Source organism: Vombatus ursinus, unplaced genomic scaffold (assembly GCF_900497805.2).
Source record: "Vombatus ursinus unplaced genomic scaffold, bare-nosed wombat genome assembly UNPS02014772.1, whole genome shotgun sequence".
NCBI classification, from domain to species: Eukaryota; Metazoa; Chordata; class Mammalia; order Diprotodontia; family Vombatidae; genus Vombatus; species Vombatus ursinus.
The window spans coordinates 5,664,995-5,690,998 of record NW_020954550.1 but is presented as its reverse complement, the minus strand read 5'-3'; the positions used below and the strand labels follow the sequence as shown (position 1 = coordinate 5,690,998).

General features: G+C 41.2%; 1 protein-coding gene across 1 annotated transcript in view; it reads left to right on the top strand.

The window, feature by feature from the left end:
• The first annotated feature begins 1,242 nt into the window (after nt 1-1,242).
• The window catches only part of SERINC5 (serine incorporator 5), a 107,559-nt gene continuing 82,797 nt past the window's right edge, over nt 1,243-26,004 (top strand). The window contains exon 1 of the mRNA XM_027863422.1: nt 1,243-1,308. Coding sequence (XP_027719223.1) covers nt 1,282-1,308 — 27 coding nt within the window. The 5' untranslated portion in view covers nt 1,243-1,281. The remainder of the gene's footprint in view (nt 1,309-26,004) is intronic.

The window sequence follows — 26,004 nt, the reverse complement described above, 5'->3', positions numbered from 1 at the left end:
TCTAGTCTGTGAGGGACCACAAGCACTCTTTTCTACCCTGGAACTGTGACCAGGGTCCCTACTACTAACACACTAGTGCTGTACCTTGAACTGGGACTGTGACCTGGAACCTTGTATGTGTAATACAATAGAGTACTGCATCCAGTGACAGGACGGGGTTCCCCTGTAATCTCCTTCTGACCGGTTGTCTGACCCCACCTCGCCCCATTTACTATATGCGGACTGAGAATCGTAGAAGCTGCTGCTATGCTGGTTTACCAGGCATGTCCTTCGGTGGTACAACCTTCAGACTTTCTAACTTGTCTTGGGCTGGAAAATAGTTTCACCCCGTCCTTCTTCAATTCATTTTGTAGGGTTATTTGGAAGAGCTCAGGCTAGTCTCTGCCTTTACTCCACTATCTTTGCCTTGACCTAGCTAACGCTCATCATCCAGTAGTTAATGGAACCTTCTGAAATTAACACCAAATTACATCTTACATTTTATGAAGTGCTTTTACGTGGACAAAGCGCATTCCTTACAACAACTCTGCAGGATAGTTAGTACAAGTATAATTATTCCCATTTTACAGATGAGGAAATTGTGCCACATAGAGGTAAAATGAGTTGCCAATCGACCACAAGCTAGTTAATAACATGAGGAAAAATTTTAAAGCAGGTCTCCCGTTCTATATCCAGCCCTCTAGCCACTCTACGAGGCTACATTTTCTCTGGGAGCGGAATTTTTGTCATTTCCAAACTGATTTTCCCAGCAGATCCGGGTAAAGAGAAAAACTTGGGGGGGAAAGCCTCTTTTCCTTTAATCAGTGCAATCAGCCACTGTTTGTTCCATTCCAACCCCTTACCCAGTTCTTTATGCAAGAACCAGGGGAGCGGAGAGCTCATAGACAGCTCCTCTCCTCCTCTACAGAGGTGTGGGAAAGGAGGTAAGTTTGGGGACCAACTACTTCTTCCCACCGGGAAGTAATTTACCAGCCTGGGCTGTCCTGACGACAGCGGAAGTCAGTGCAAAGCTTGAACCTACCACTCCCCGGCTCCGGAGAGGCAGCAGTGGAAGGGGGCGCATCGCTGCTCATTGTCTATCCTGGGAGGTGGGGGCGGGGTCTGGGGTTGATAGAGGGGGTGGGGCTGACGGTCGTTTGTTTTTGCTGGGCTGTCCTCGGATCTCGGAGCTGCAGTGATCGCTGGAAGTGGGAGGTGCGTGAGGCTGCTGGTGCTGCGTGTTCCGGCCGCTGGAGCCCGGGAGCCGTCGGGGCAGAGCGCTGCTCCTCTGCAGCCGCCGTGATGTCAGCCCGCTGCTGCGCAGGCCAGGTGAGCGGGGCCAGCCGGGGCTCGGGGGTGGCTGTCACAGCTCCTGCGCCTCGCGGGGACTGAGGCTCCGCCGGGGCTCTGGAAAAAGGAGGGGTCCTCGATTTATTTGCATGGGGGGGCGTGCAGGGCGACTCCCTCCAGCCCCCCAATGCCGTCTCGACCCCTGGGAGCATGGTCAGAGCTACGGCTCCGCGTTGCCCCTTTTCTTCCGGGCCGGAGCTGCGCGCACGCTGGCCGTCGGGGGAACTGCCCAGCTCAGAAGGTCCGCGAGCCCCTAGGTTCGGGTGCAGCCGCTGGGCTGGGGGTGCAGGATCTGTGGGCCTCAGGAAGGGCTGGACTGCTGACCTGATTCAGGGGCGGGTCTCCTATCCTGCTTTAATGAGGATTTCGCTTTGGTATCTCTCGCTGACCTCATCGCAGCCCGGTTTCTACTCACTAGTGAATCATGTAATCCCAGACTGTGTGTGGGAAGGAGCCTCCCGGGGTGGGCTGGTGCATCCCCCACCTGTAAGGGAATCCCCGCTGCTGCATCTCCGACAGGTGGTCACCAGGCTTCGACTGGAAACTCTCCGGGGACGGGAATCTGCTCCATCGGAATCAAGGGGAAAGTCCGACCAAGGTGCACTTTCCAGTCCTCTTTACCGTCCTCGGAAGTAGGAACTTGTGAAGACACAGTTGTACGCTTTGGGTATTTAGACTTTAAACAGACTGTAAAAAAAGACAAGAACTCTGGAGTGTGCAAACTGATTTGTAAATTTATTTTTCCTTAGTCAGACTTGCCTTGACTTGTTAAGATGTGCGCTTCCCAACCGGTTCACTTGAGGGTGGTGCATTTCCAACTCCTTAGTAATATACTCCTGGGGTAGAATGGATTGATTCTGGGCTTGTTCAGTTCATTTAAACTCATGCTTTTGCAGCCCTTTGGTGTTAAAGCCTCGGTTAGGTGAGTTCCTACCTTTTCACGTTTCTTCTGCAGAAAATGCGTCCCGCCTAAATTAATCCTGTTAACAAGGAGTTAACCTTGTTAAGGGAATCTTGATTGATTTGGAGAGGCTACTTGGTGGATATTGTAGGGGGTCAGGAAGACCTACGTTCAAATTCAGTGACAGACATTAAGCTGCGTGCATTCAGTTTTTTCATCTGTAAAAGGAGATTGGTTGCATGACCTCTGAGATCCCTTCCAGCCATAAAATCTATGATGCTTAAATTTGGGTGATAAAGTGCTGATGTCCATTAGCTCTTAGAGAGTGGAGACTTCCTCTCCTCCCTCTCCTCAAAACCTACCAAATCGTAGGTGCTTAATAAATGCTTATTGTATTGTCTTAAAAGTAAACCATTTGGAGAATGTAGTTGTACTCGTTCCTGCTAACAAGGGTAGCTACAGAAGCCCACAAATGAATTTGAGTTTGGAATAGTTAGTGATTTGTTCAGACTGCCCATATTTTAGATAATCTGCTAACTTCAAGATGGCTCTGAAGTCATCACCTGGTATCTTAGTTTTAATACTGTACTTAATAAGCATTCAGCCAGGCCTTTTTACACAGGAGGATGTTAAATCGAGGTTAAATGACTTTGCCCTGTGTCAGAACTGGGCTGACTAATGTATCTTGAGACCTAAGTAATGTTGTAAAGCTTTACTCCTGGAGAGTTAAAGATTCCCAAGGCTTGTAAAAGCAAATAAATCATTTTTTTTGGTGGAGGCATTGTGGGAGTAATTGGCACCAAAGAGAAACAGTTAAGTTATCAGTATTTTGGTTGAATTGTATTTTCAAATTTTTAAAATTCCCCTTTTGATAGCTCTACCTTGGAAAGAACCAATTACTAAGGTAGATGTTCATCAGTCTGTGAACTTGTGTTTTTTCCCAGTGTGTTCATTGATCTTTGTAGTCTTTTTGAGGCTGTGAGTGAATCACTGCTGTGTCTTTTCTGAGTCTCAGCAGCAATGGGGGTCATGTGGGGGTGTATGTGTATAAAGATATTTGTAAAGAGCAGTGGGACTCATAGCAGTTACAGTGAACAGTATCATACTGAGAAACGGTATGATACTGTAAACAGTACAAAGAAAACCTCATTTGAGAGTTCTCTAACACTAGCTTTACTGTACCAACCAGTCTTTTTTTTTCCATGGTGACAAAGGAAGCCTGTGTTCATGATGATGATACTAAAAGGCCACTTTATATAGTGATTTTTCACTTTTCCCAACAGTAACCCTCTGAGTATTATCTCCATTTTATGGATGAGAAAACTGAGGTTCAGAGAAGTTAAGTGATTTGCCCATAGGCACATGGCAAAGTGGATGGAATGAGGAATTCTATCTTCATGAATTCAAATCTGGCCTCATTTACTAGCTGCATGACCCTGGGCAAGCCATTTTACCCTGTTTACCTCAGTTTCATCATTTGTAAAATTAGCTGGAGAAGGAAATGGCAAACCACTCCAGGATCTCTACCAAGAAAATCCCAAATGGGGTCATAAACATCAGCAACTACAACACAGCCACTTAAGTGGGTGTGGGAGGTTAAGCAACTTTCCCAGAGTTTAGCACAGTGCTTGACACATAGTAATCAATCAACCAACATTTATTAAGCACCTACTATAATGCCTTAACAAATGCCCAGTTAACTAAGTGGCACAGCCAGAACACCAGCCTCAGCTTTCTAAGTACCAGTCCAGGGCAGCAAATAATTCTTTTAAATTATCTGGAACCTATCAGACATGCCTGAAGTCCCATTTTATTGCTTTGATCATATAACTGTTTTGATTTCCTGTGTACACACATCCAGAATTGGAATAGTTGACCCTTTTTTTGCTTGGTTTTTCTGCCGCCTTAAAAAAAAATAATCAAAGATTTCTCTCTTGTTAGGCTAAAGTTTTGTGTCAGTTGCACAAATGCACACCAACCCCATTTGGTTTAAAAACACATACTAGATCTAAAATTAATGACACATTGTTCCCAGCATGAGCTAGTCAAGAGATCATTGGAGAATAATTTGTAATTATGTAGAATAATGTAATAAGAATTGTGATGCTCTTTGTCTTTTAATGTAAATCAGGTGCAAGTTTGTAATTTTTAAAAACTGAACTGCTTTGCCATTCATTCAAAAGGCATTTCTTGAACAACTGTTGAGTACACTGGTGCATTGTAAAATGTATTTCCTCATTTCTCTATTCTTTCTCCCCATTGAGATTTGTCTCTCTTCCCCTCTTCCAAAATAAAAAAGAAAAGGGATTTATTTAAGCAACTGTGAATAGAAAACTGGACTGCTAGGTGCTAGGTGGTATAATGGTTAGAGTACTGGGCCTGGAGTCAGGAATACTCATCTTCCTGAGTTCAAATCTAGCCTCAGACTTTGTGACCCTGGACAAGTCACTTAACGCTGTTTGCCTCAGTTTCCTCACCTGTAAAATGAGCTGAAGAAGGAAAAGGCAAACCACTCCATTATCTTTGCCAAGAAAACCCCAAATGGGGTCATGAAGAGTCATACATGACTGAAATAACTCAACAGCAATAAAAAGTAGAAAACCAGAGGGGACAATATTCTATGGTCACTCCCTTCCCAATCTCAGGTAGATTTGTTTTCTTTAATGATCTCCCCCAGGTTGCTTGCCACCTTTTTCCTGAAAGGGATACCAGCCTATGAGGACAGAGGTGGAAAGAAAGACAGGAAGAAGAACAACCCAGCTGGGTGCCTGCCTCCCCAATAGTGTCTCTTCCCAATGAGATTTTTAATCCTCTCTAGGCCTTATAGGCACACTCAATGCTCTTTGTGTTTTCTAACGGTAAAGGAGGTATGGTTACTGTACTTCTTTTGAGTGCTTTTTGGCTGTGGGGAGATGATGATGATGATGATGGTGGTGGTGGTGGTGGTGGTGGTGGGGTGTGTGTGTGTGTGTTTTCACTGTTATACCACACTTTTGTCTTATATCTCCCAAGCTATGAGGGAGCTGCCTTGAGGCCCGGGCTTAATTAGTATTCAGAGCAGTTTTTAAAAAATTTTATTCCCTTGTGCTCTGTAGATTTTGAATTATTTTAATATGACTAGACTTTCTTTTTGAAGACCTTGCCACTTTTTTTTTTAAAGTGCCTGTTTGTAGAGTTGATCTATTCTGTACAAGACTCTCTTTGTTTTCCTTAGGCATAGTAAGGTGGTATGTGTGTGTGTGTGTTTGTGTGTTTTTTTTTAATTTCATTTTAGATCAAAGGCAGCCATCTCCCAAGAGCCAGTATCTGGCCGAAAGAACCAGCCCCTAAGCAGAGTGCCACATACTCTGCCCCTTCCCCCCTCCCCCATATCACAAAGAAGAGAAAACCACTTCTGCTGCTTAGAGAAGATATATTCAATTCTTTCTTTAAGGGAGACAATAGTAGCTTACATAGAGTTTATTAATTCCACCTAAGACTGGATTAACTTTTTAGTTTTGCACTGAATACCTATCATTATTTTATAAAGTTAGCAGTTTCAGGGTATTTGAAGTTGGCAAATTTGAAGGCAAATAGACTCGTAGAAGCACATAACTGAGTGAATGTGTGGGTTCCCTCAGCTTTTTTTTTTTACCTTCCAACTGATGTTATCTTACTCTTTTTATTCCTCAGTAAACAATTTCATTGGTGTGGCAGTATATGCAGACATCTTGCTCATTAACTATGCTCTTCTCTCACCCCCTCTAGGAAGTAACTAAGAAACATTTCCAGATAACATTTAAGCAAATACAGTCCACTTTATTATGCATGAAATCCTTGAGGGGAGCCACTGTTTTCATTCTCTCTTTGTATCCCGAAGCATCTAGCCTGGTGCCTTCACTAGATCAAAGATTTAGAGCTCCAAAAGAACTTTAGGAGTCATCTACACCTACCTTTTTTTTTTTTTTTGATGAGGAAACTGAGTCCCAGAGATGTAAAGTGACTTGCCCAAGGTCACAGAGCCAGTATATATCAGAGGCAGTACTTCCCTCAGTCTTCCCAACACCAAAACCAACTCTGTTTACTGCTGCAGAGCTGCTTCTTGGCCTTCCTCTGTAGTGGGCACTTGAAACACATTTGTTAGATTGGAAGGAAAAGGACGTTGTGTAGTGGAGTCATTGGGAAAGGAAGGTTTCACAGAATGTTAATTTGATTTTAATTCAATAAACATTTATAAAGTGCCAGGCATAGTGCTAAGCCTGAGGATACAGATAAGTAAGTCTTTGCCCTCAAGGAGCTTACAGTCTAAAGGGGGAAGACAGTACACCGAAGGAACCTGAAAAAGGGGGCACCAGGATGTATTGGGGGGTAGTCAACCAAGCAGAGCTGCTAGAGTAAAATGGAGAGTAATTTTACACCTAGAAAAAATCCATCTTAGTCCATTCTCTGATTTTTTCAGATAGGGGAAACTGAGGCTCAGAGAGCCTCAAGTTAACTAGCTCAAGGTCAGGCAGGTGGTGGCAGAGCTGGGACTAGAATTCAGACCCGTTGGGTTTTTTTTTTTCCCTCTATACTGAGTTGCCTGTTAACCTGGAGATGGGTGGGGGTGGGTTGTCATTGTACATTGTTAGTTACAAAACCCTGTTTCGAAGTTTAGTTTCAGGCCTTGCTTACTTCTCACCTGGACTATTTTTAATAGTCTCTTAATTCTTTTGCTTTCAGTATCTTCCCATCTCCAATCCATTCTTCAGTTAACTGCCAAAGTAGTTTTCCTGGGACCTAGGACTGACTATGTCATTCCCTAGTTCAGAGTGGCTAGGTCACTGTAGAAATAGAAATAGACATATCTTCGACTGGCAGTTAAGATCCCCTCCCCTCCCAACCTTCCAACCTACTTTTCCAATTTTATTTTATGCTTCTTTTAACTTTTTTCATTCCAGCTTGTGTGGGACAAAAGACCCCCACCCAAATTTGAATCAGAGTCTTGACAAGAACTGCAAAAAGGAAAGTCGCTTTATTGGCTTTCTTGAGAAAGGACACCGCCGTGTCGCCCAAAATGGCGTCAGCCAGAGAGTGCAAGAGCGCTTTGTTCAAAATAGGTTTATATAGACCCTAGTGCAATAGCCCACCCTAACCCCCTCCGTTTGGCCCATTTGCTGAGCCTCAGGGGCACAATCTAAAATCTTCCCCAGCAACGAAGAGAACAGAGGAGTACAGTAACCGCAACAGATTCCCCTTTTAGGGCCTTATGACTTCAGTCTATTACCCAAGGTAATGTAGCTAGAGGATGAGATAAACAATACACTATAGTTCAGGAATTTCTGCTTATACAACTAAAGAAAAGAAAAAGGGGGGGGATCATGTCCTGAGGGGTCTTCACTGATACTGGTACCCACGTACCACTCAAGCTCAATTGGACTATTTAGCTGTTCCCAAATTTCCTTCTCCAATTTCCCACTTCTTTGGATGTATTAATTAGTCAGTAAACATTTTTAAAGCTCCTATTTGTGCCAGGCACTGTGCTAAGCACTGAGGATACAAAAAGAGGCCAAAGACTGCCTTTGTCCTCAAGGAGTTTACAATCTAATAGGGGAAACAACAAACATGTACAAACAAGCTATTGACAGGATAACTAAGAAATAATTACCAGAGAGAAAGCAGTAGAATTAAGAGGGACTGAGAAAGACTTCCTGTAGAAGATGGGATGTTAGTTGGGCCTTAAAGGAAGCCAGTAGACAGAAATGAGGCTTGACCAGAACTGAGTGATGGAATAGCCAGGAGTCACTGGATCTAAGAGTGCCTGTAGAGTGTAAGAATCCTGGAAAGGTAGGAGGGGCCTAGCTTAGGAAGCGCTTTGAATGCCAGAGGATTTTGTATTTGATCCTGCAGGAGATAGGAGAAGCCTCTGGAGTTGATTGAGTTATTATGAGCACAAGCTGTGTCAGCTCCCCACCTCTGTGGCTGGGCTGGACGCCATCATTTCTGCCTGGAAGAAAATCATTCCCTTTCCTCAAGGCCCAGCTCTCCAGTCTGCTTCTGCAGGAGACTTTAGGAGTGTTAATCTGGAGTAGGTGAGGAATTAAGAGACCCATCTTTTTTTTTTTAATTTAATTTTTTTTAAGAGACCCATCTTGTCCAACCTTCCTCCTTTTAAAGATAAGGAAATTTGCTTAGTCCCAGTAAGACTGGAGTGGCTCACCCAAGGCCAAACAGCTAGTAAGTGCATTTGAATTCCTTTCCTTTCTGGCCTAGTGTTCTTTCTTTCCACTGTATCGGAGCTGCTTCCCTTCCTTTATATCTGTATTATCTGAAACATGATCTTTGTCTTCACATTTTCTTTATTCTTGAAGCCCTTTTGTCTGAAACCCTGATCTCTCCTTTTTTTTCCCCTTGTTTTCTTCTGAACATTTCCTCTTCTCTTTTTCACCTCTCTCCCCATTTAGATTATAAACTCCTGGAGGGACAAGGACTATTTTTACCCCTCTCACCCCTGTTTTTATACTCTAGCTGGGGCCTGGAGTCAGGAACACTATCTCCTTGAGTTCAACCTACTGGCTGTATGTCGCTGGGCAAGTCACTTCACACTATTGGCCTTAGTTTCCTCATCTGTAAAATGAGCTGGAGAAGGATGGCAAATCACTCCATTATCTCTGCCAAGAAAATCGGAAATGGGGTCAGGAAGAGTTGGACACACCTGAACAACACCAGCACTTTTTTTTTTTTAAAGCAATTGGGGTTAAGTGACTTGCCCAGGGTCACACAGCTAGTAAGTGTCAAGTGTTTGGTCTGAGGCCAGATTTGAACTCAGGTCCTCCTGACTTCAGGGCTGGTGCTCTATCTGCTGTGCCACCTAGCTACTCCTAACACCAGCACTTCTAAGAGTGCCCTCTGCTAGTCAACATTTATGGCATGTTGAACTTTGTTAAGATGCCAGAGCAATAGCAGTATTTTATTTGATACATTCACTTTATGTACAAAGATTCACAATCTTTGTGAAGATTGAAGATGCCACAATCTGTGGCAGATTGTGTATACTAGTGTTTTTTATATGCTTACATTGAGATGCTTTAAATTTCTTTTCCTTGCCTTAAATTCTAAGAAGGGTAAAATGTGTGGTGTTGGTTGACTGTCATTTTTTTGTATAAAGTTTGTTTACTCAAGCAGGTCAGTTTTTCTTAACTGACCTTAGTTGCCCCGGATGAAACTGGCACATGACCTGAAACTGGGAAAATGTCTAGTGGAATCCTTCACTTCTGGAGGTGGCATGTGGGGAGTGGCAGACCTGTAGGAATGGCCACTAATGAATCATTTTAAATATTGTTTCAGTTGTTTTTGTTCTGAACAAAAAATATACGTTGACAAACAGCATCTTCACCTGTAGAGAACAGAAAAAAGGAATGGATGTCTACATCTTTTATGTAAAGGTTGCATAAAAAAATTCACTGTATTAGTTTCAGACTTGTTGTGATTCTCTGTCTCCTTCTGAACCTCCTATTTTCTTATGTGCATTTTTATCTTATCTATCATCTGTCTATCTCTTTGTATCTATTTTTAGGCAATTGGAGTTAAGTGACTTACCCAGGGTCACAGAGCTAGTAAGTATCTGAGGTCAGATTTGAACTTGGGCCATCTTGACTATTGGCCTGATACTCTGTCCACTGTGCTACCTAGCTGCTCCTTTCTGTGCATTTTTCAAACAAATGCTGAAATAATCCTCCTTTTTTTTTTTTTTGGCACCACTATTTCTCATCTCTCTTTTCTCCCAAAGTCCACTCCTCCTTCCATTAAAAGCAAACAAACAACATTATAACAAGTATTAGCATAGTTAAGCAAAACAAATCCACATATATGTCCAAAAAATTTATATCTGTTTACCCCCCTGAATCTAAACCTGTCAGTCAAATAGTAATGTAGGATGTGCTTCATTATTTCTCAGGTATTATAATTGATCATTGTATTGGTCAGAATTCTGGCATATCAGAGTTGGTTTGTTTTTTTTTTCTACAGTGTTGGGGTTATTGTAGACATTGTTCTCCTGGTTCTGCTTATTTCACACTGCATCAGTTCCGTATAAGGTTCGGAAGTTTCTCTGAATTCATCTACAGCCCAATAATATTCCATTATCTATATATACCTTAATTTAATCAACCATTCCCCAGCTGATGCCCTCCCTCCTCTTCCTTAGTTTTTGTACGTATGTATGCTTCCCTGCATTGGTAGAGAGACAGTTTCCTTACCTAGTAGTTCCTTGAACCAGTGAGGTCACAGACCTAACTAACCCCTATCTAATATGAGTTCTGACTCATATTTGGTAATGGTCTTTCTTGCTAAAGGGTGAAAATGGGAACTGCTTGTTTACTATTGTTATGTACTCCATACATTTCCTATAAAGACTATAAGTCTTTCCATTTTGAGATACTGTATCCTCGGGTATGAACAAAGAAAAAGTAAAAGGAGTTATCCTTAGAAGCTTAGTTAATTAGCATACTGGCTCACCGGATTGTAGACTTGGGGTTGGAGGAGCTCCTTGGGGCCTTCTAATTGAAGGCCCTCATTTTAAAAAAGAGGAAACTAGAGTAGGGGAAGGGGAAGGTATGTTGCCTGCTGTCACACAGGTATTGAATAAGACTAGGGTTTGAACCCAGATACTGCAAACCCAGTGTTTCTACTGCATCAAGTTGCCTCCAAGATGCCTTGATCCATATCCCAATTAAGAAGCCTCAAAACCAGGCAGAAGATAGTGACTACGTTTACTTGTGCGTCAGAGTAATTACGAGGCCCATCCATCTAAGACAGTTTGCCCTCAAGAAGAAAATCCCCAAATAAGATAGGATGTCTAAAGAGCCTAGCCTGATGCTTATCTCAGCTTAGTAATACCCTGTTGAATTACCCTGGGTTGTTCAATCTGTATTTCTACATTATTGTCTAAGTCAGCATCTCTCTTGAATTTGCTGTTGCGTGCATGCCTTGGCCAACTGAACAGAGAACTGAGATTTGTTGCTGAGTGATATATATATCAAGTTATAGATCCTGTGCCTTAGCTGGTGCTCTCCAAATATTTAAGTTATGATGTTTTAAAGACCATTTTTATTGGCAGGGGTATCCTCATGTCCTTTTGTTAGCATGTGGTTTGTTTCTCCCTCCATTTCTGCCCCTGCCTTATAAAATAATACAGGATACAGTAGATTGGGTGGAGCTTCACAATAGTGATTGGTTTGATTACATAAAACATCTGTTTGAATTTTACAGGAAACAGGATTTTACATTTGGCTTTTCCTCAGCATTGTGCCTCATGAGAGGAAAATTGAGCTTGTATTGAAGGAAAACAGCTGTTGTGGAAAAACTTAGTTACATTGAGCTTCTTAGTGTAGAATAAAATTTACATGGAAAAAAAAATCACTTTACAGTACAATGTGATTAGACAGCAGTTTTTCCCCCCATCATCAGGAATGTCTAGTCAAAACAATTTTTTAAAAAATGGTTATGCATATACAGAGATAATTGGAAGAGATTAGCATATCAGACTTCTGTTTATGTATCTTTTTAAAATTATTTTTTAACATCATTGTAATTTTTCCCATGATCCCTCCCCCTCACAGAGAGCCATCCCATGTAACATAGTATTTTTTTAAGACAAGAAGAAAAATTAGCATAAGCAATCAGTACATTGAAAAAGTCTGAAAACATGTGTAGTGTGCACAATGTAGATTTTCTGCCTCTGTGATGGGGTGGGCTGGGAGGTCTTCTCACATTTCTTTTTTTTTTTTTTTTTTTTTTTGGTGAGGCAATCCGGGTTTAAGTGACTTATACCCAGGGTCACATAAGCTAGTGAGTGTCAGTGTCTGAGGCGACATTTGAACTCAGGTCTTCCTGACTCCAAGCCTGGAGCTCTATCTGTTGCACCACCTAGCTGCCCCACATCTCTTCTTTTGAGTCCTGCTTGATCTTTATAATTTTGCAACCCTTACTTTTTATTTTTGAGTGTGTGACTGATCTTTCCATTTACATCATTGTAGTCATTGTGTATATTGTTTTATTGGTTCTTCTTACTTCATTCTGCATCAGTTCTTGTGTATCTTCCATGTTTTGCTGTCTCTATCACATTCATAGTTTCTTAGAGCACAATATTATTTCACTAGGGCAGTTAGGTGGTGCAGTGGATAGAGTACTGGGCCTGGAGTCAGGTCGACTCATCTCTCTGAGTTCAAATCTGGCTTTAGACACTTACTAACTCTGTGACTTTGGGCAAGTCCCGGGCAAGATCCTGTTTGCCTTAGTTTCCCATCTGTAAAATGAGCTGGAGAAGGAAATGGCAAACCACTCCAGTATCTTTGCCAAGAAAATCCCAAATGGGGTCTATAAGAGTCGTTCGTTGTTGTTTGTCCTTCATTCCCAAAGAGGACCGTGACCTCAGGAAGATGATGTCAAGACTTGCAAATGAATTGGATTTAAGTGAGGGAGAGCTGTGCAAAGTCACCAGCTTCACCTTCTCCTCCAGAGCCATCGGGTCCACTGGCAAGATATAGATCAGGACAAGTGGAGATGGCCCTTCCATGAAAAGTCAGACATGACTGAAATGACTGAACAACAATATTCTATTACATCCACATACCACAGTTTGTTTAGCTATTCTCCAGTTGGTGGGCATCGACTTTGTTTCACTCTTATATAGCTTCATAAACAAACCAGTTCCATTTTGAATTCTAATCTACAGGGTCTTTGTTGAATTTACATGGTTTGGTCTGTTCTTGTGGAATGTGGATGGGAGGAATCTGGTGAAGGTATGAGTTTGGGTTAGTGATCTAATTGCCCACCTTGGCTTCATTCTTGGCTAGAGTTTGAGTCTTATTAGGACCATCAATTGATATATTTGCAGCCAGTGGGAAGATGGGATTTTGTCTGTTTTCTCTTAGTATTCACTGAATCATTCGGTTAATCTTCAGTAGGGGCAAGGGGACAGATGTGATGTTACAGCATCATTAGCTTGTTTTATGTACTGTCACGTGATGCGTGTTGATTGATAAATAATGCAGATTTCTGTAGGGCTTTATTTGTTGTTGTTCACTCCTTTCAGTATGACTTTATGACCCCATTTTGGTGGTTTGCCATTTCCTTCTCCAGCTCATTTTATAGATGAGGAAACTGAGGTAAAAAGGGTGAAGTCCAGTGTCACACAGCTATCATTTTTCCCTGGTACATGCATTTTAGCTATTCTATTCTTTCTGTCTCAATTCCTTCTTCTCTACCCAAATGTCTGCCCATCCATTAAGGCTCAGCTTCATGTCAGCCTCCTTAGTGATCATCCATACTACAGTAGTCTCTCCTTCTTCATAAGTCCTATGGACACTTTGTGCCTGCCTCAGGCTCCTTTGGCTCTCAGCATGAATTACCTTGCATTGTTAGTGATTTATTGGTAGTATTGGAAATAGATCCATAATCCTGAAATGTATACAAAATGTTCTCTTTCTCTGAAGTGTAAACATACTGAGGGGCAGGGATAAGAATCTCATGCATAAATGTCTCCCCCCAGCTTCTAATATGGTGCTTTACACAATTTGTGATCAATAAATGTTTGTTGCTGAATAATTATGTGAAAAAAGAAAGTGGAGAACATGGAGGGAGAGAGATAGGCATGTAAAATAACTGGGCAGAAGTGAAACTAATGTTATTCTAGAAACTATGTTTGGAAAGAGATGAAATTCAGATTTTTGAGGCCAGGAAACAAATAGGCACGGGCCTACTCGACTTTAGTACATAGCAACCATGCCTTCAGGTAAGGCTGACTCTTTTTAATCAATCAACAAGCATTTTATTAAGCAGCTACTGTATGCTCTGCTCTGGGACATAAGGAAAGAATTTTAGCTCTCAAGGAGCTTATACTCTATTAGTGCCCATAAAGATAATGAGATGGGCACAAGTTTCATGGAGGTGGTGGTATGTGAGCTGTGCTCTACTTCTCTTCACCACCAAATGTTAGATGTTTCTCATTGTGATTTCAGATAGATTTCAATGACCTCTTCTTTTATTTAAAAAAAAAACCAAACCCTTAAAAACCCAAAAAACTTGACACTAATGTAAATTTTGGATGTCTTATTTTTCCATACTTCATTCTGAATATATTGTTCTCTGCTAAGCTTTTTTTTATTTTTTATTTCTTTTATTTATTTCCTATTCTTTATAACACAATGGGAAAAAAAAAGACTGGAAGCAGTGTTAGCAAACTAACCAACTGAGTCTATTGGCCATATGTCATGTTCCATACAAAGAAGGGTGTATTTTGTACAAAACAGGTCATTATAAATATCATTCTTTTGTTGCAGTAGTTCTTTCTGTCTGCATTGTTGTCCTCATTTTGTCTAAATCATGTGCTTTGCTGGATCAAGTCCCCACTTTCAAGGATTGACTGTCAGGAACCCGAATCAAGAAAACTCTTCTAGGTGAAGAATGATGGCCTTCAGAAATTAGGCCAGGAGTATGGGGAGGAATTTGGGTACCTATACCCAAGTTACCAGCCTAGATTACAGTCATGAGTGATGGTTTTTTCCTTCTGCAGAAGTGTTACAAACAAACAAAATGACACAAATATCATATCAGTGTAGTTGAAAAGCCTTTTCATTGTGCATAGAAAGAAACAGAAAAATAGTTTATTTTTTTCTTTTTTTTTTGGCTAGGCAGTGGGGTTAAGTGACTTGCCCAGGATCACACAGCCAGTGTTAGTGTCTGAGGCTGAATTTGAACTCAGGTCCTCCTGAATACAGGGCTGGTGCTCTATCCACTGCGCCGCTATCTACCCCTATTTTTTTCTTGATAGTTGAGTCAGTGATAATACTGGAAATGATTCACCAGGGCTTCTGACTCATGGTCTTGAATGTGGAGCCACAAGACTGTCCGTCATCCCTTTATGTAAATTTTATTCCAAGAAAGAGGTTCTTTCTTCCCTAGGACAAATAATGAGAACTAGATGAATTGTGGAGGTACTTGGCTGTTTTTTGACCACCAGAACCAAAGTGAAACCCTTCAGAAGTGAAAGAGGAAGCAGGGGAGGTAAAACTAAAATTTCCTATCTTACAGAAAGGCCATTATAGCTTACAGACAAAATCTTCACTGGCAGTTATTGATGGCATGTAAAAATCCTGAAGTGGGTCTTATTGGGTACAAAAGAAAGAAGAGAATCACTTCCCTTGGAACTCAATAGTTATGGTTGGGAATCCTGAGAGTCACTTATGGTGGTAAACAATGGAATTGTTGACAAAAATCAGGTGCAACATGATTAGATGGAAACTCACTTACTTTTACCTGACCAACTTAGGTAACCCTTGATTTACCCACAATAATAGAAGGAAGTAGTGGCGTCTATCATACAGAGGATTAGTCTTTGGATCATATAGTGGATGTGGTATAACTGAAGTAAGCAGGAGCTATGACCCTATTTTTTGTCATTCATTTATTCAACGTTAGCTTTCTGTGTGTAAGGCACTTCAGTGGGGGCTTACCCAGTTCCAGTGGGTATTTTTTGAGACAATCAAGATTAAGTGACTTGCCCAAGGTCACAGAGCTAGTTAAGTGTCTAGTCCAGATTTGAACTCAGTCCTTCTGACTTCAGGGCCAGTGCTCTAGCCACCGAACCACCTAGCTGCCCCAATAGTCACTTCTGTTAAACCTTATACATCAGTTCCCAAAATGGGCGTCACCCCCCCCAACAATCCAGGTGGTGGTAGTATGCAATGGGAGGGGCATTGAATAAAAATAAGGGATGTGTGGAAGCATAAGGAAAGAAGAGAAGAGAATTTTGAAAAACTGTACATGTTTTATCTGTTGTGTAACAGAGTTAAAGTCATAATGATTACATTATTTTCCAAAATACACACGCAAAATGCAAGTTATAACAGATCAGTGGTCAAATCCACCAATAGGTCTTAACACGCAAGTATTAATCAGGCCAGCATGTGGGGCATTGACGAGAAGTCCAGCATGCATCAGTCACAATGTGTGCGTGTAATGACTTTTTTTTACAATATGATACTATACGGTTAAGTCATCAGAATTTCAATGGAGGAAAAACCCCACAAATTTACAGTAAATTACTAAATTTAAGATTCATCATTTTAAAATGTATTATTTGAAATGATGCAAGTTTAAAAAAACAAAACTGTTAAAGAAAGTAGATTCTGGGGGGGGGGTGGCACTGAGTAATTTTTTTTTTGTTGAAAAGGGGGCAGTAGGCCAAATAAGTTTAGGAACCTCTGCCTTACAACATAGTACAGGAAAAAAAGATAGGTACACAGATAATTACAATCACAGAATCACAGAAACCCAGAGCCTTAAGGGACACAGAGGCCATGTAGTCCACTTCTCTCATTCTGGTGATGAGGGTTCTGAGATTCAGAAGAAGAAGTGATTTGTGCCAGGTCCTACATCAGAAGTATTTGTACCCCAGGGATCCAGTCTGGTTCTTGGCAACCCTGGAGTTTGTGCCCAACTCTTTGCTATCTGGGGTTTGACTTTTCCTATCCCCCGACGAATACCTTAAGGCTTGGTTGTGATGTTCCCAACCACTCTCAGTGGGAAATTACTCCTAGGTAGCACACAGGTGGGTGGTACAATCAGTTGTTAAGTACATGAAGGGATAATTAGGACTCCGAGAAGACATAGGATCATAAGATTTTAGAGGTGGGAGGGAAATGTAAGAGATCATTTGGATTCAGTGCTGGAATGCTGGTTGAAGAAAGAATTTATTAAGTGCTTACAATATGCTGAGCTCTGGGAGTAAAAATAGGAAAGTAAGACAGTCTCGGCCCAGATGGAAAGGTCCCATGGTCCTTAGGGTATAATGGCAAAGTAGATGTGAATGCTTCTTCTTAATGTCATTTCTACTGATTAAAATCTTATAAGTTTCTGTTGCTGAACCAGGAAGACTTGGATTTGAATCCCACTTCAGATACTTAATAGCTTTGTGACTCTGAGCAATTCACTTAACCTCTCTGAACTTCATTGTGCTCATTTATAAAATGGAAATAATAGTAGCACCTACATCCTAGGGTGGTTGTAAAAATCAAATGAGATGTTTGTAAGGCAAACCTTAAAACACTAAATAAACATCCATAAAGGCAGTACGGTACAGCAGAAAGATTACACACATCAAATGCTTGCTCTGCTACTTCTAACAATAACATTTGTATGGTTTAGTGATTTAAGTTTTGCAAAGCATTTATAAATATAAACACTATCTCATTTGATACAGTAACCCTGGGAGATAGATACTCGTCAAAGGGCAGCTGGGTGGTGCAGTTGATGGATTGCCAGACCTGGAGTTGAAATCCTAGCTCAGACATTTACTAGCTGTGTGACCCTGGGCAAGTCACTTAATCCTGTGTGCCTCAGTTTCTCAGCTATAAAACGATCGGAGAAGGAAATAGCAAACAGCTCTAGTATCTTTGCCAAGAAAATCCCAAATGAGGTCCCGAACGGTTTAGACAAAACTGAAACAAGCAAACATCAAAAATCACCTTATACCTGGTTTATTGCAATAGCCTGCTGGTGGGTTTGCCTGTCTCAAGTTTCCCCTCAATCTAGTCCATCTTTTATTAAGCCACTAAAATTATTTTCCTAAAGTGCAGGTCTGATTATGTGACTCCTCCCCCCTTCCTCCCAGTAAAGCCCAGTGGTTCCTTGTTGTCCCCGAGCAAATACAAAATTCTGTGCTTGTTGTTCAGAGCCCTGCATACCTTTGATCTGGTAGCCGTGGCCCACGCCATCTTACAGCAGGGGGCATTTTCTCTGGCTGTTGTCCATGCCTGGAATACTGTCCTTCATTGTCTCTGAGGGATATACTGGCTTCCTTCAAGTCCCAGTTAAAATCCCTTTCACAGTCCTTCCTCTAGCACCTTTTCTCTTTTATTTCCTGTTTTTTCCCCCTCTCTATATAGCTTACTTGTGTTTTTATATATATATATATATATATATATATATATATTTTTTTTTTTTGCTTAGGCAGTTGGGGTTAAGTGATTTGCCCAGGGTCACACAGCTAGTAAGTGTCAAGTGTGGTCTGAGGCCAGATTTGAACTCGGGTCCTCCTGACTTCAGGGCCTGGTGCTCTATCCACTGCGCCACCGAGCTGCCCCTTATATAGCTTATTTGTACATATTTGCTTGTCTTCTCCATTAGATTGTGAGCAGGGACAGTATTTTGTCTCTTTTTGTATCCCCAGTGCTTAGCATGGTGCCTGACACATAGTAGGCCCGTAAGAAAAATGTGTTGACTGATTTTACAGATGAGGAAACTGAGGCAGACAAGTTTAATGACTTCTCCAGAATCCTGCAGCTGTGTATCTGAGTATTGAACTCAGGTATTCCTGACTCCAGCTCCAGAGCTCTATCCACTAGGACACTTAACTTTCAATCATTTCACTTTTCTAGGCCCTAATTTCCTTATCAGCAAAATGAGGACGTTCACGTAGGTGACTCAGGGGCCTTTCCAACTCTAGATCTGTGATTCCCTCACAAAGGCCCTTGGAGTCACTGGTTGGTGATTGTGAGGTAAATGACTTGTCTTCACACAGCTGGGTCTCTGGACTTCAGCTGAGGCCTCAGAATTGTCTTAGTTTGCTTTCTGGGCTCAATTACTTTTTTATGGTAATAGCCGGGAAGACAGCCACACATTTTTAAGCCCGAGGCTAAGTAGCTTGCTGAACTAGAATCTGGGCTAAAAATTCTATGAAAGGGAAGTATCCTAGGATATCAAGACTATTTATATGCACATTGGGATGGGATGGAGGAGAAAGGAACTCCAACACCATCCCCAGTACTGGGACTCCTAAATCCTGCTCCCAGTTGTGGCATAATGCAATGGTTCTGCCTTCTTCGGAATTAAGGTAGCTAGCCACCTAGCTTAATTAGATCACCAATGTCCGGCTCAGGGAGTTTTGAAGCAATTTAAAAAATAACCCTGTTCTTAAATGAGTAACACTTGGAAATAATTAGAAACAGCTTCTTCCAGGTGAGGGCCCTTGGAAGTCTGCTTCTCTTACGGTTGGGAACTTGTTCACTCAAACCATCTGGGTTAGGGGTTGGGATGTGGGAAGAGACAGAACTTTCCATTATTTTCCTATGGAGGAAAATGGAATGCTAGGTAGGTTCCCCCCCCCCCCCCACACACCCTCAGCCTTTGTTTTCTGTGGCTGAGCTCACCACCCCTGCCCCTTCTGCAGTTTCTCAGGGCCTGCCTCTCCATTTGTCTGGCTGTCCTTTGGTCTTCCTTCTCTTCTTTCTGCCTGGGAAAGTCTTCCACCGAGTTGCTTTGTTGTAACGTTGATCTGGAGCACTGCCTCTTCTCAGTCTGTGAGTGAGCCGGCCCAGCGCTACTTTGATGGCTATTTGCCTCTCTGCCCTCTCTCTCCATATTCCTTGGTAGCCTCAGCAACCTAGAGCTCCTTTCTAAACTCTTTTCACACTTTGTGACCTAGGTTTCTATTTAGATCCACCACCTGCTTTATTAAGCTTAAAATGAGGCACGTGCCCACGTGAGTAATTTAATTAAACTAATTTAAATCTCAAGGATGACAGACCCAAATCTGTGTTTACATTTTGTTCAGAGCTTCTAGACTATGAAAGGGAGCATCCTTTCTGAGATGCTCTGAGGTGGTTTATAAAAGTTTCAGGTGGTTGCTAGTTTTTTGCTAGGACCACTTTGGGGAAGTGTGGTTAATGAAATGAGACTTAGTTGCAAATTATTTTAAACAAATTCTGTTCAACCAAACGCACAGCTACAAATAGTTCATGGGGTGGGGATGGGGTGGGGAAGAGGTGCCCAGGAAGAGGCAGAAACTTAAAAAAAAAATAAAAAATAAAAAACTGGGATTTTTTTTTTAATGTTGTTTGTAGTAAAGCAACCCTGTCCAACTTGTTCTTTCTCTTCTGTGGGTGTGGAGAAGGGAGGTAAGGGTATAAGTGATAGAAAAGCAAACAGGCAGTTCCCTTTTGTCTTTGTCAGTCCGCTTTAACCAGGTGAGCAGAGAGCCTGGATCTTGTAGGCATTTTTATGTGAAGAGATTGTGAAATCCAGCCTAGTAGTGTTTGAACTTTGTATTTAGACTAGCAAAGGCAGTTAGGACAGAATGTTCTAATCTGTGCTGCCCCAACTAGTAGATTGAGATCTCCTGGTAGATTTTTAAAAATTTTAAATTAAATTTTATTTTCAAAATAATATTGGGCATTTTTCCCCTTCCTCTCCCACCCCCTTTGGGAAAGCAAGAAAAACAAAACCTGTTATAGGCATCTATAGTTAAGCAAAACAAAATTTCTTCATTGGGCTCTCTCCTCCCCCCCCATTCCCCCTCCATTTCTCCCCCTTCCCCCTCCCTCTCTCTCCCTCTCCTCCTCTCCCTCTCTCTCTATACACATACATACACAGACCTATCTGTCTCTGTCTGTCTGCATCCTGAGCCCATCAGAAGGTGTCCTCAGGAATTATTGGTAGGTCATTGTGTTGATTGGAGTTCCAAAATTTTCTTTTTTTTTTTTAATATTTAATCAATCAAGATCTACTGTCTTATCCTCCCATTCTAACATTCCCATCCCCATTAAGAACCCAAGAAAAACAAAGCCCATTACAAAGATGTATATCAAATCAAAACAAGTTTCTACATTGGCCATGTCCTAAAAAATATTTATCTCATTCTGCATTCTGAACCCTTCATCTTTCCAACATGTGGTGAGCAAGTAGCACATTTCCTCATTAGTGCTCTGGAATCCTAATTGGTCATTGCTCTGATTAAGAGTTCAGCACAATAATATTCCATCATATTTATATACCACAGCTTGTTCATCCATTCCCCAGTTTATGTGTGTTCTCTCAAATTCCTATTCTTTGACCCCTCAGAAAGAGCTAAATTTTTTTTGTATGCCTTTAGGATTTATTTTCCTTAGGACTAATCCCTTTCTTAATCCCCCTCTCCCTTCTCCCTCCTATTTCACTATTGAGTGAAATGTTACACTGTATTCTTATATCTTCTCCCACTATAGTGAGGGATGATTACCAATCAGCTGTCAGGCAATCACCAGGTATCTATCATGCTTCTGCTGTGTGATAAGAAGCACAGTGCTCTCTACTTGGGATACAGGTACAAAGAATAAAGCCATTTTATTCAAATGTGTGTGTGTGGGAGAAACAAGCATTACCTTGTGCCTACTATGTGCCAGGCATGGCACTAAGTGCTTTACAAATATCTCACTTTATCCTCACAACACCTGTGGGAGGTAGGTGCTATTTTTTACTTACAATTTCTTTTTTAAATATTTGAGGAAGCCAAGATGGAGTTTAAGCATTTTGCTCAGGGTTACGCAGTAAGTATCTGAGGCTGGGTTTGAACTCAGGTTTTCCTGACTCCAGGTCCAGCAATCAATCCACCTAGCTACCTAGCCACATCTAAGGGGGAGGGGTGGAGAGTAAGTACATATATAAATATGTAGAGCATAAGTTAAGAGAATAGCATGGTATATAAAGTAGTTAAGTATTAGGTAGTTTGGGAGGGAGGGCACTAGAAGTTGGCATGAGAACCTGTTGGACAAGTAAACACACTGACTACGCCATTTCTTAGAAAGAGACACAGGAGGGTTTCTAGCATCTGTCTCACTAGCAGGCTCGATTTTGATCCAGTCAGACGGGAAGACAGGAATGGAGTCATAATAAGGGGTTATATAAGCTTACTTATTCTAGTCTAGTGTTCTCAAAGGGAGTTTCCTGATAATGAGAGCACCAACTCCTACAGCATTCCCTAACAACCCTTCTCGCAGGGGCTGGTGTGAAGGGGAGGGCAATAACCCCTCTGTCTCAGTGGGGTCAATCAAGACCAGCACAACTCTATACTCCCCTAAATCCCCTCAAGCCTCAGTGGGGGCCGGTAGAGGCAAACACACACAGATTCCCCCTCCCAAGCCTTGATGGGGGCTGGTCAAGGCTCACACTGCATTCAGCTTGCACATTCACTGCAATGGAGGTCCCTAGTCACTGACCAGTGCCCACTTGCTTTGCAACAGACAAAGAAGGCACATTGCCAGCAATAGCCTCACAATTTTATGTCACTTCATCCCTATATCTACTGCGAAAGCGTGGTAGAAACTGTTTTGAACCATGATCGTGAGAACTCATATCTAACACCTGGGAAGTAGAGATTGTTATGGCTGTGGATCTTGGGGAGAAAACTCCGAGAAAGAATAACAAAAAATCCACTTTAAACACACTAAAATTCACCTTACTTACAGAAACTTCATGCTCAAAATGGAGCTGGAGCAGCTAGGTGTTAAAGGAGAAGGGACTCTGAGGTGGAGAGAAGGAGGGATGTGCATTCCAAGCACATGGAATAACTGAGATAGGATAGGGAATGTCCAGTGTGAGGAGCAAGAAGAAAGCCTGCATGTTCTTCCTGGTGGGAGTTCTGGTTCTGTCAATATCTGTGTAAAGTTAGGGTTAAAATACCTGGATCAGGGGGAGGTTAGCACTGAGTTTCGTGGACGTACCTTTGGTTTGGGTTTTAATCATTGTTCTGGAGCTCCATCTTTAGAACTTGCTTTAGTTTACATTTATCTATTATATTATTTTAAAAGGAAGGAAAATATCTTCATCCCTCTGTCAAATATACCCGTAATTTATAGCTTAAACTGGCGTTTCCCCAGTTTCTTCTACTATGATGTAGTCTGATGCTAGTGTTATTTTCCCTTCTAAAATATTATTTATAAAAGAAAGCATTTTAAAGTATACCCCACCCCATACACACAAGCAGCAATTTCTAAGCATAGCAGTAGGCTTAGTTTCATCTTACCTCACTCTTAAATTTTCTCCATCTTCCTTTTTAAGTGGTCTGAAAACCTTAAAACATTGTTGGGGGGGACCCCTTGCACTGCCATTTATGTTTTTAAAAAATATATGTATTTATTCAAGGCCAGAAGTGCTGAATGGTCAAGTGAGTTTGGTAATTGAGCTTCCACCAAATTCACAGGTATCTTTTTGAGAAGTGAATGTGGAATTGGAAAACCTGGAGTTTTGAAATAGTGTCGATATCCTAAAAGCATCTCCTGGTATTTTTTTCCTTTGACATCCCACCCCCAATCCTCTTTGGGGGAGAAGGAGGGATGTTCGGTTGCTGATTGTGGAAAAGTTGAGGCAATTGGCTTGCCTTTTTTTTTTTTTCATGGTTCTTCAAGACAATTCCGGGGATTTTTATCTCTCTTATCTTTAATTTACATCTCAGATGATTTATAGAGGAGGCTTTCTTACCAAGTTTTACTAGGAAGAGAGAACTGAGGAAAAACTGTCCTTGCTCATAAAAAATAGGGTGGAAGATTAAATTGAGCAAGCAAGTGGCTAGATTAGCTGCAGATGTCTTGGGAAGTTCTATTAAAAAGGGTCTCCATGAACCCAAAACAAGGAAAATCCGTATTGGTATGAAGTGGGGCCTTGAACTAAAACTCATTTATGTGAAATGGATAATCTCCTAGGAAAACAAAATGTCCAAGTCATAAAATACTTTATGGAAACTTTATGAAGCATTTTACAGCAGAGCAGTAACTTCAGAAACAAATGAAAAATTATCTTATAAAATATGAGAAATTTGCCCTTGGAGGGTATTTTATTCCTTTATAAACAAGCAGGTGTACAAAAAAGAAACCCAACAAAAAAATCCCAACCACTTTCATTTTATTCTTAAACTGTGATTGGAGAAAATGTTGATTTTTTTTTTACCCCCTAAATCTCAGTTATAAGGGACCTCAGATGTCTTCTAGGACATCCTGTAGCTGAACAGATCTCTCCCTCCTTGCCTCTAACAACATTCCTAACAAGTGGTTTTCTAGTCTCTGCCTGAAAAACTCAAATGAGCTGGGGCCCACTCTCCCCAGAGGTAGCCCATTTCCCTTCTGGATAGACATGTTATGATTTTTCCCATCCACCATGCCGAAATCAGCTTCTCTGCCATTTTTATCTGTTCCCTCCAGTTCTGGTCTCTAGGGCTAAAGGAGACCAGGTCTAATCCTTCGCATCCCTTGAGAGATGCTCATATCGTATGATCTGGATACATCTTGATATCTCTTCTCTGAATACTCTCTAGGTTATCAAGATCCTGCGTAAACTATTCCACTGAGAACTAAATAAGATAGTGTTTATAGATCTGGACTGAGCAAAGCAAAGCAGAGCAGGACAGAGCACAGTTGTATCATTACCTCTTTATTCCTGGACATTATTCTTTTCAATGCAGCCAGATACCTTATTAGGCTTCTTGGCCGCCATATCATAATGTTGGCTTATATGAGTTTTTAGACCACTAAAATCCCAGCTCTTTTACAGATAGACTGCTTTCTTACCCATATCTTCCTCATCATGTAAAGTTGCCTTTTTTTTTAAACTCAAGTGTGAGACTTTACATTTACTCATATTACATTTCATCTATTTTTATTGATATTGTTTGTTTTGATACCACCTAGATTTCGCTCTGTATTCCTCTTCATGACACCCCTAAAGAATCATCCCTTATAACAAGAGTTTTAAAAAGAAAAAGAAGAGAAAAAAGGCAGTGAAAATGATCAATACTTCTGGAAAAAAACCTTGTATATGTACATGTGGTATTCCATACCTTTAGACCCCTGACTTCTGCAAAGGAGTGGGGAGAAGTATCTCTTCTTTGGAACCAACTTTATACATTGTTCTGTTTGTTTTGTGGTGGCTAGTCCTTCCATTTATGTTATCTTAGGCATTGTATATATTGTTTCCATGTCTGTGCTTCACTTTTCATCATTTCATGGCAGTCTTTCCATACTTTTGAATTCACCATGTTTATCATTTCTTATAATATTCCATTACCTTCATGTACCACCAACGTTCATGTGTGACCATTTGCTTTTGATTTTTTTTTCCTTGCTTTTTGGTGAGGCAATCGAGGTTAAGTGACTTGCCCAGGGTCACATAGCTAATAAGTGTTAAGTGTCTGAGGCTGGATTTGAACTCAGGTCCTCCTGACTCCAAGGCCAGAGCTCTATTCACTGCACCACCTAGCTGCCCTGCTTTTGATTTTTTTAGTGTGTGATTCCTCTTTCCATTTTCATTGTTGTAGTCACTGCCTCTGTGTGTGTGAGTGTGTGTGTCTGTGTATGTGTGTGTATTGGCTCTGCTTTCTTCCCTCTGCATCATCAGTTCATATAGATCTTTCCGTGTTTCCCTGTATTCATCACATTGTTTCTTACAGCACACTGCTATGGCATTGCATGCATACTTACCAGTTGCTGATCATTCCTCAGCTGATGGGCATCTGCTTTGTTCCCAGTTTTTTGCTACCACAAAAAAGTACTACTCTATTTTGGTTAACATGGATACTTTTCTTTTTGTCAATGATTTCCTTGGGGGGACATAGATATTACTCACATAATTCTAAATGCTTTTCAGAATAATACCAGTTAGACCAGCAATGCATGAGTGTGCCTGTCTTTCTACAACTACTGCAACATTGATTTTCATGTTTTCTTTCCCATTTTGCTGGCTGTGTGAGATGAAGCCTCGGATTTGACTTATTTTGCATCTATTTCTCTTATTGTCAGTGGTTTGGAATATTCTTTTAGATGGTTGTTCAATAACCTGCAGTTCTTTTATTCATATCCCTTGAGTACTAATCAATTGGAAAATAGCTTTTGGTTTTACAGATTAAATTTTGTCTTAGTAGATTTGGTTTGACACTTCTTCCTGTCAGGATCTTTTTTTGGATCCTCACCCTGTCATCCCTTGTGTTAGCTCTCTCTCCAGTTTTCATGTCA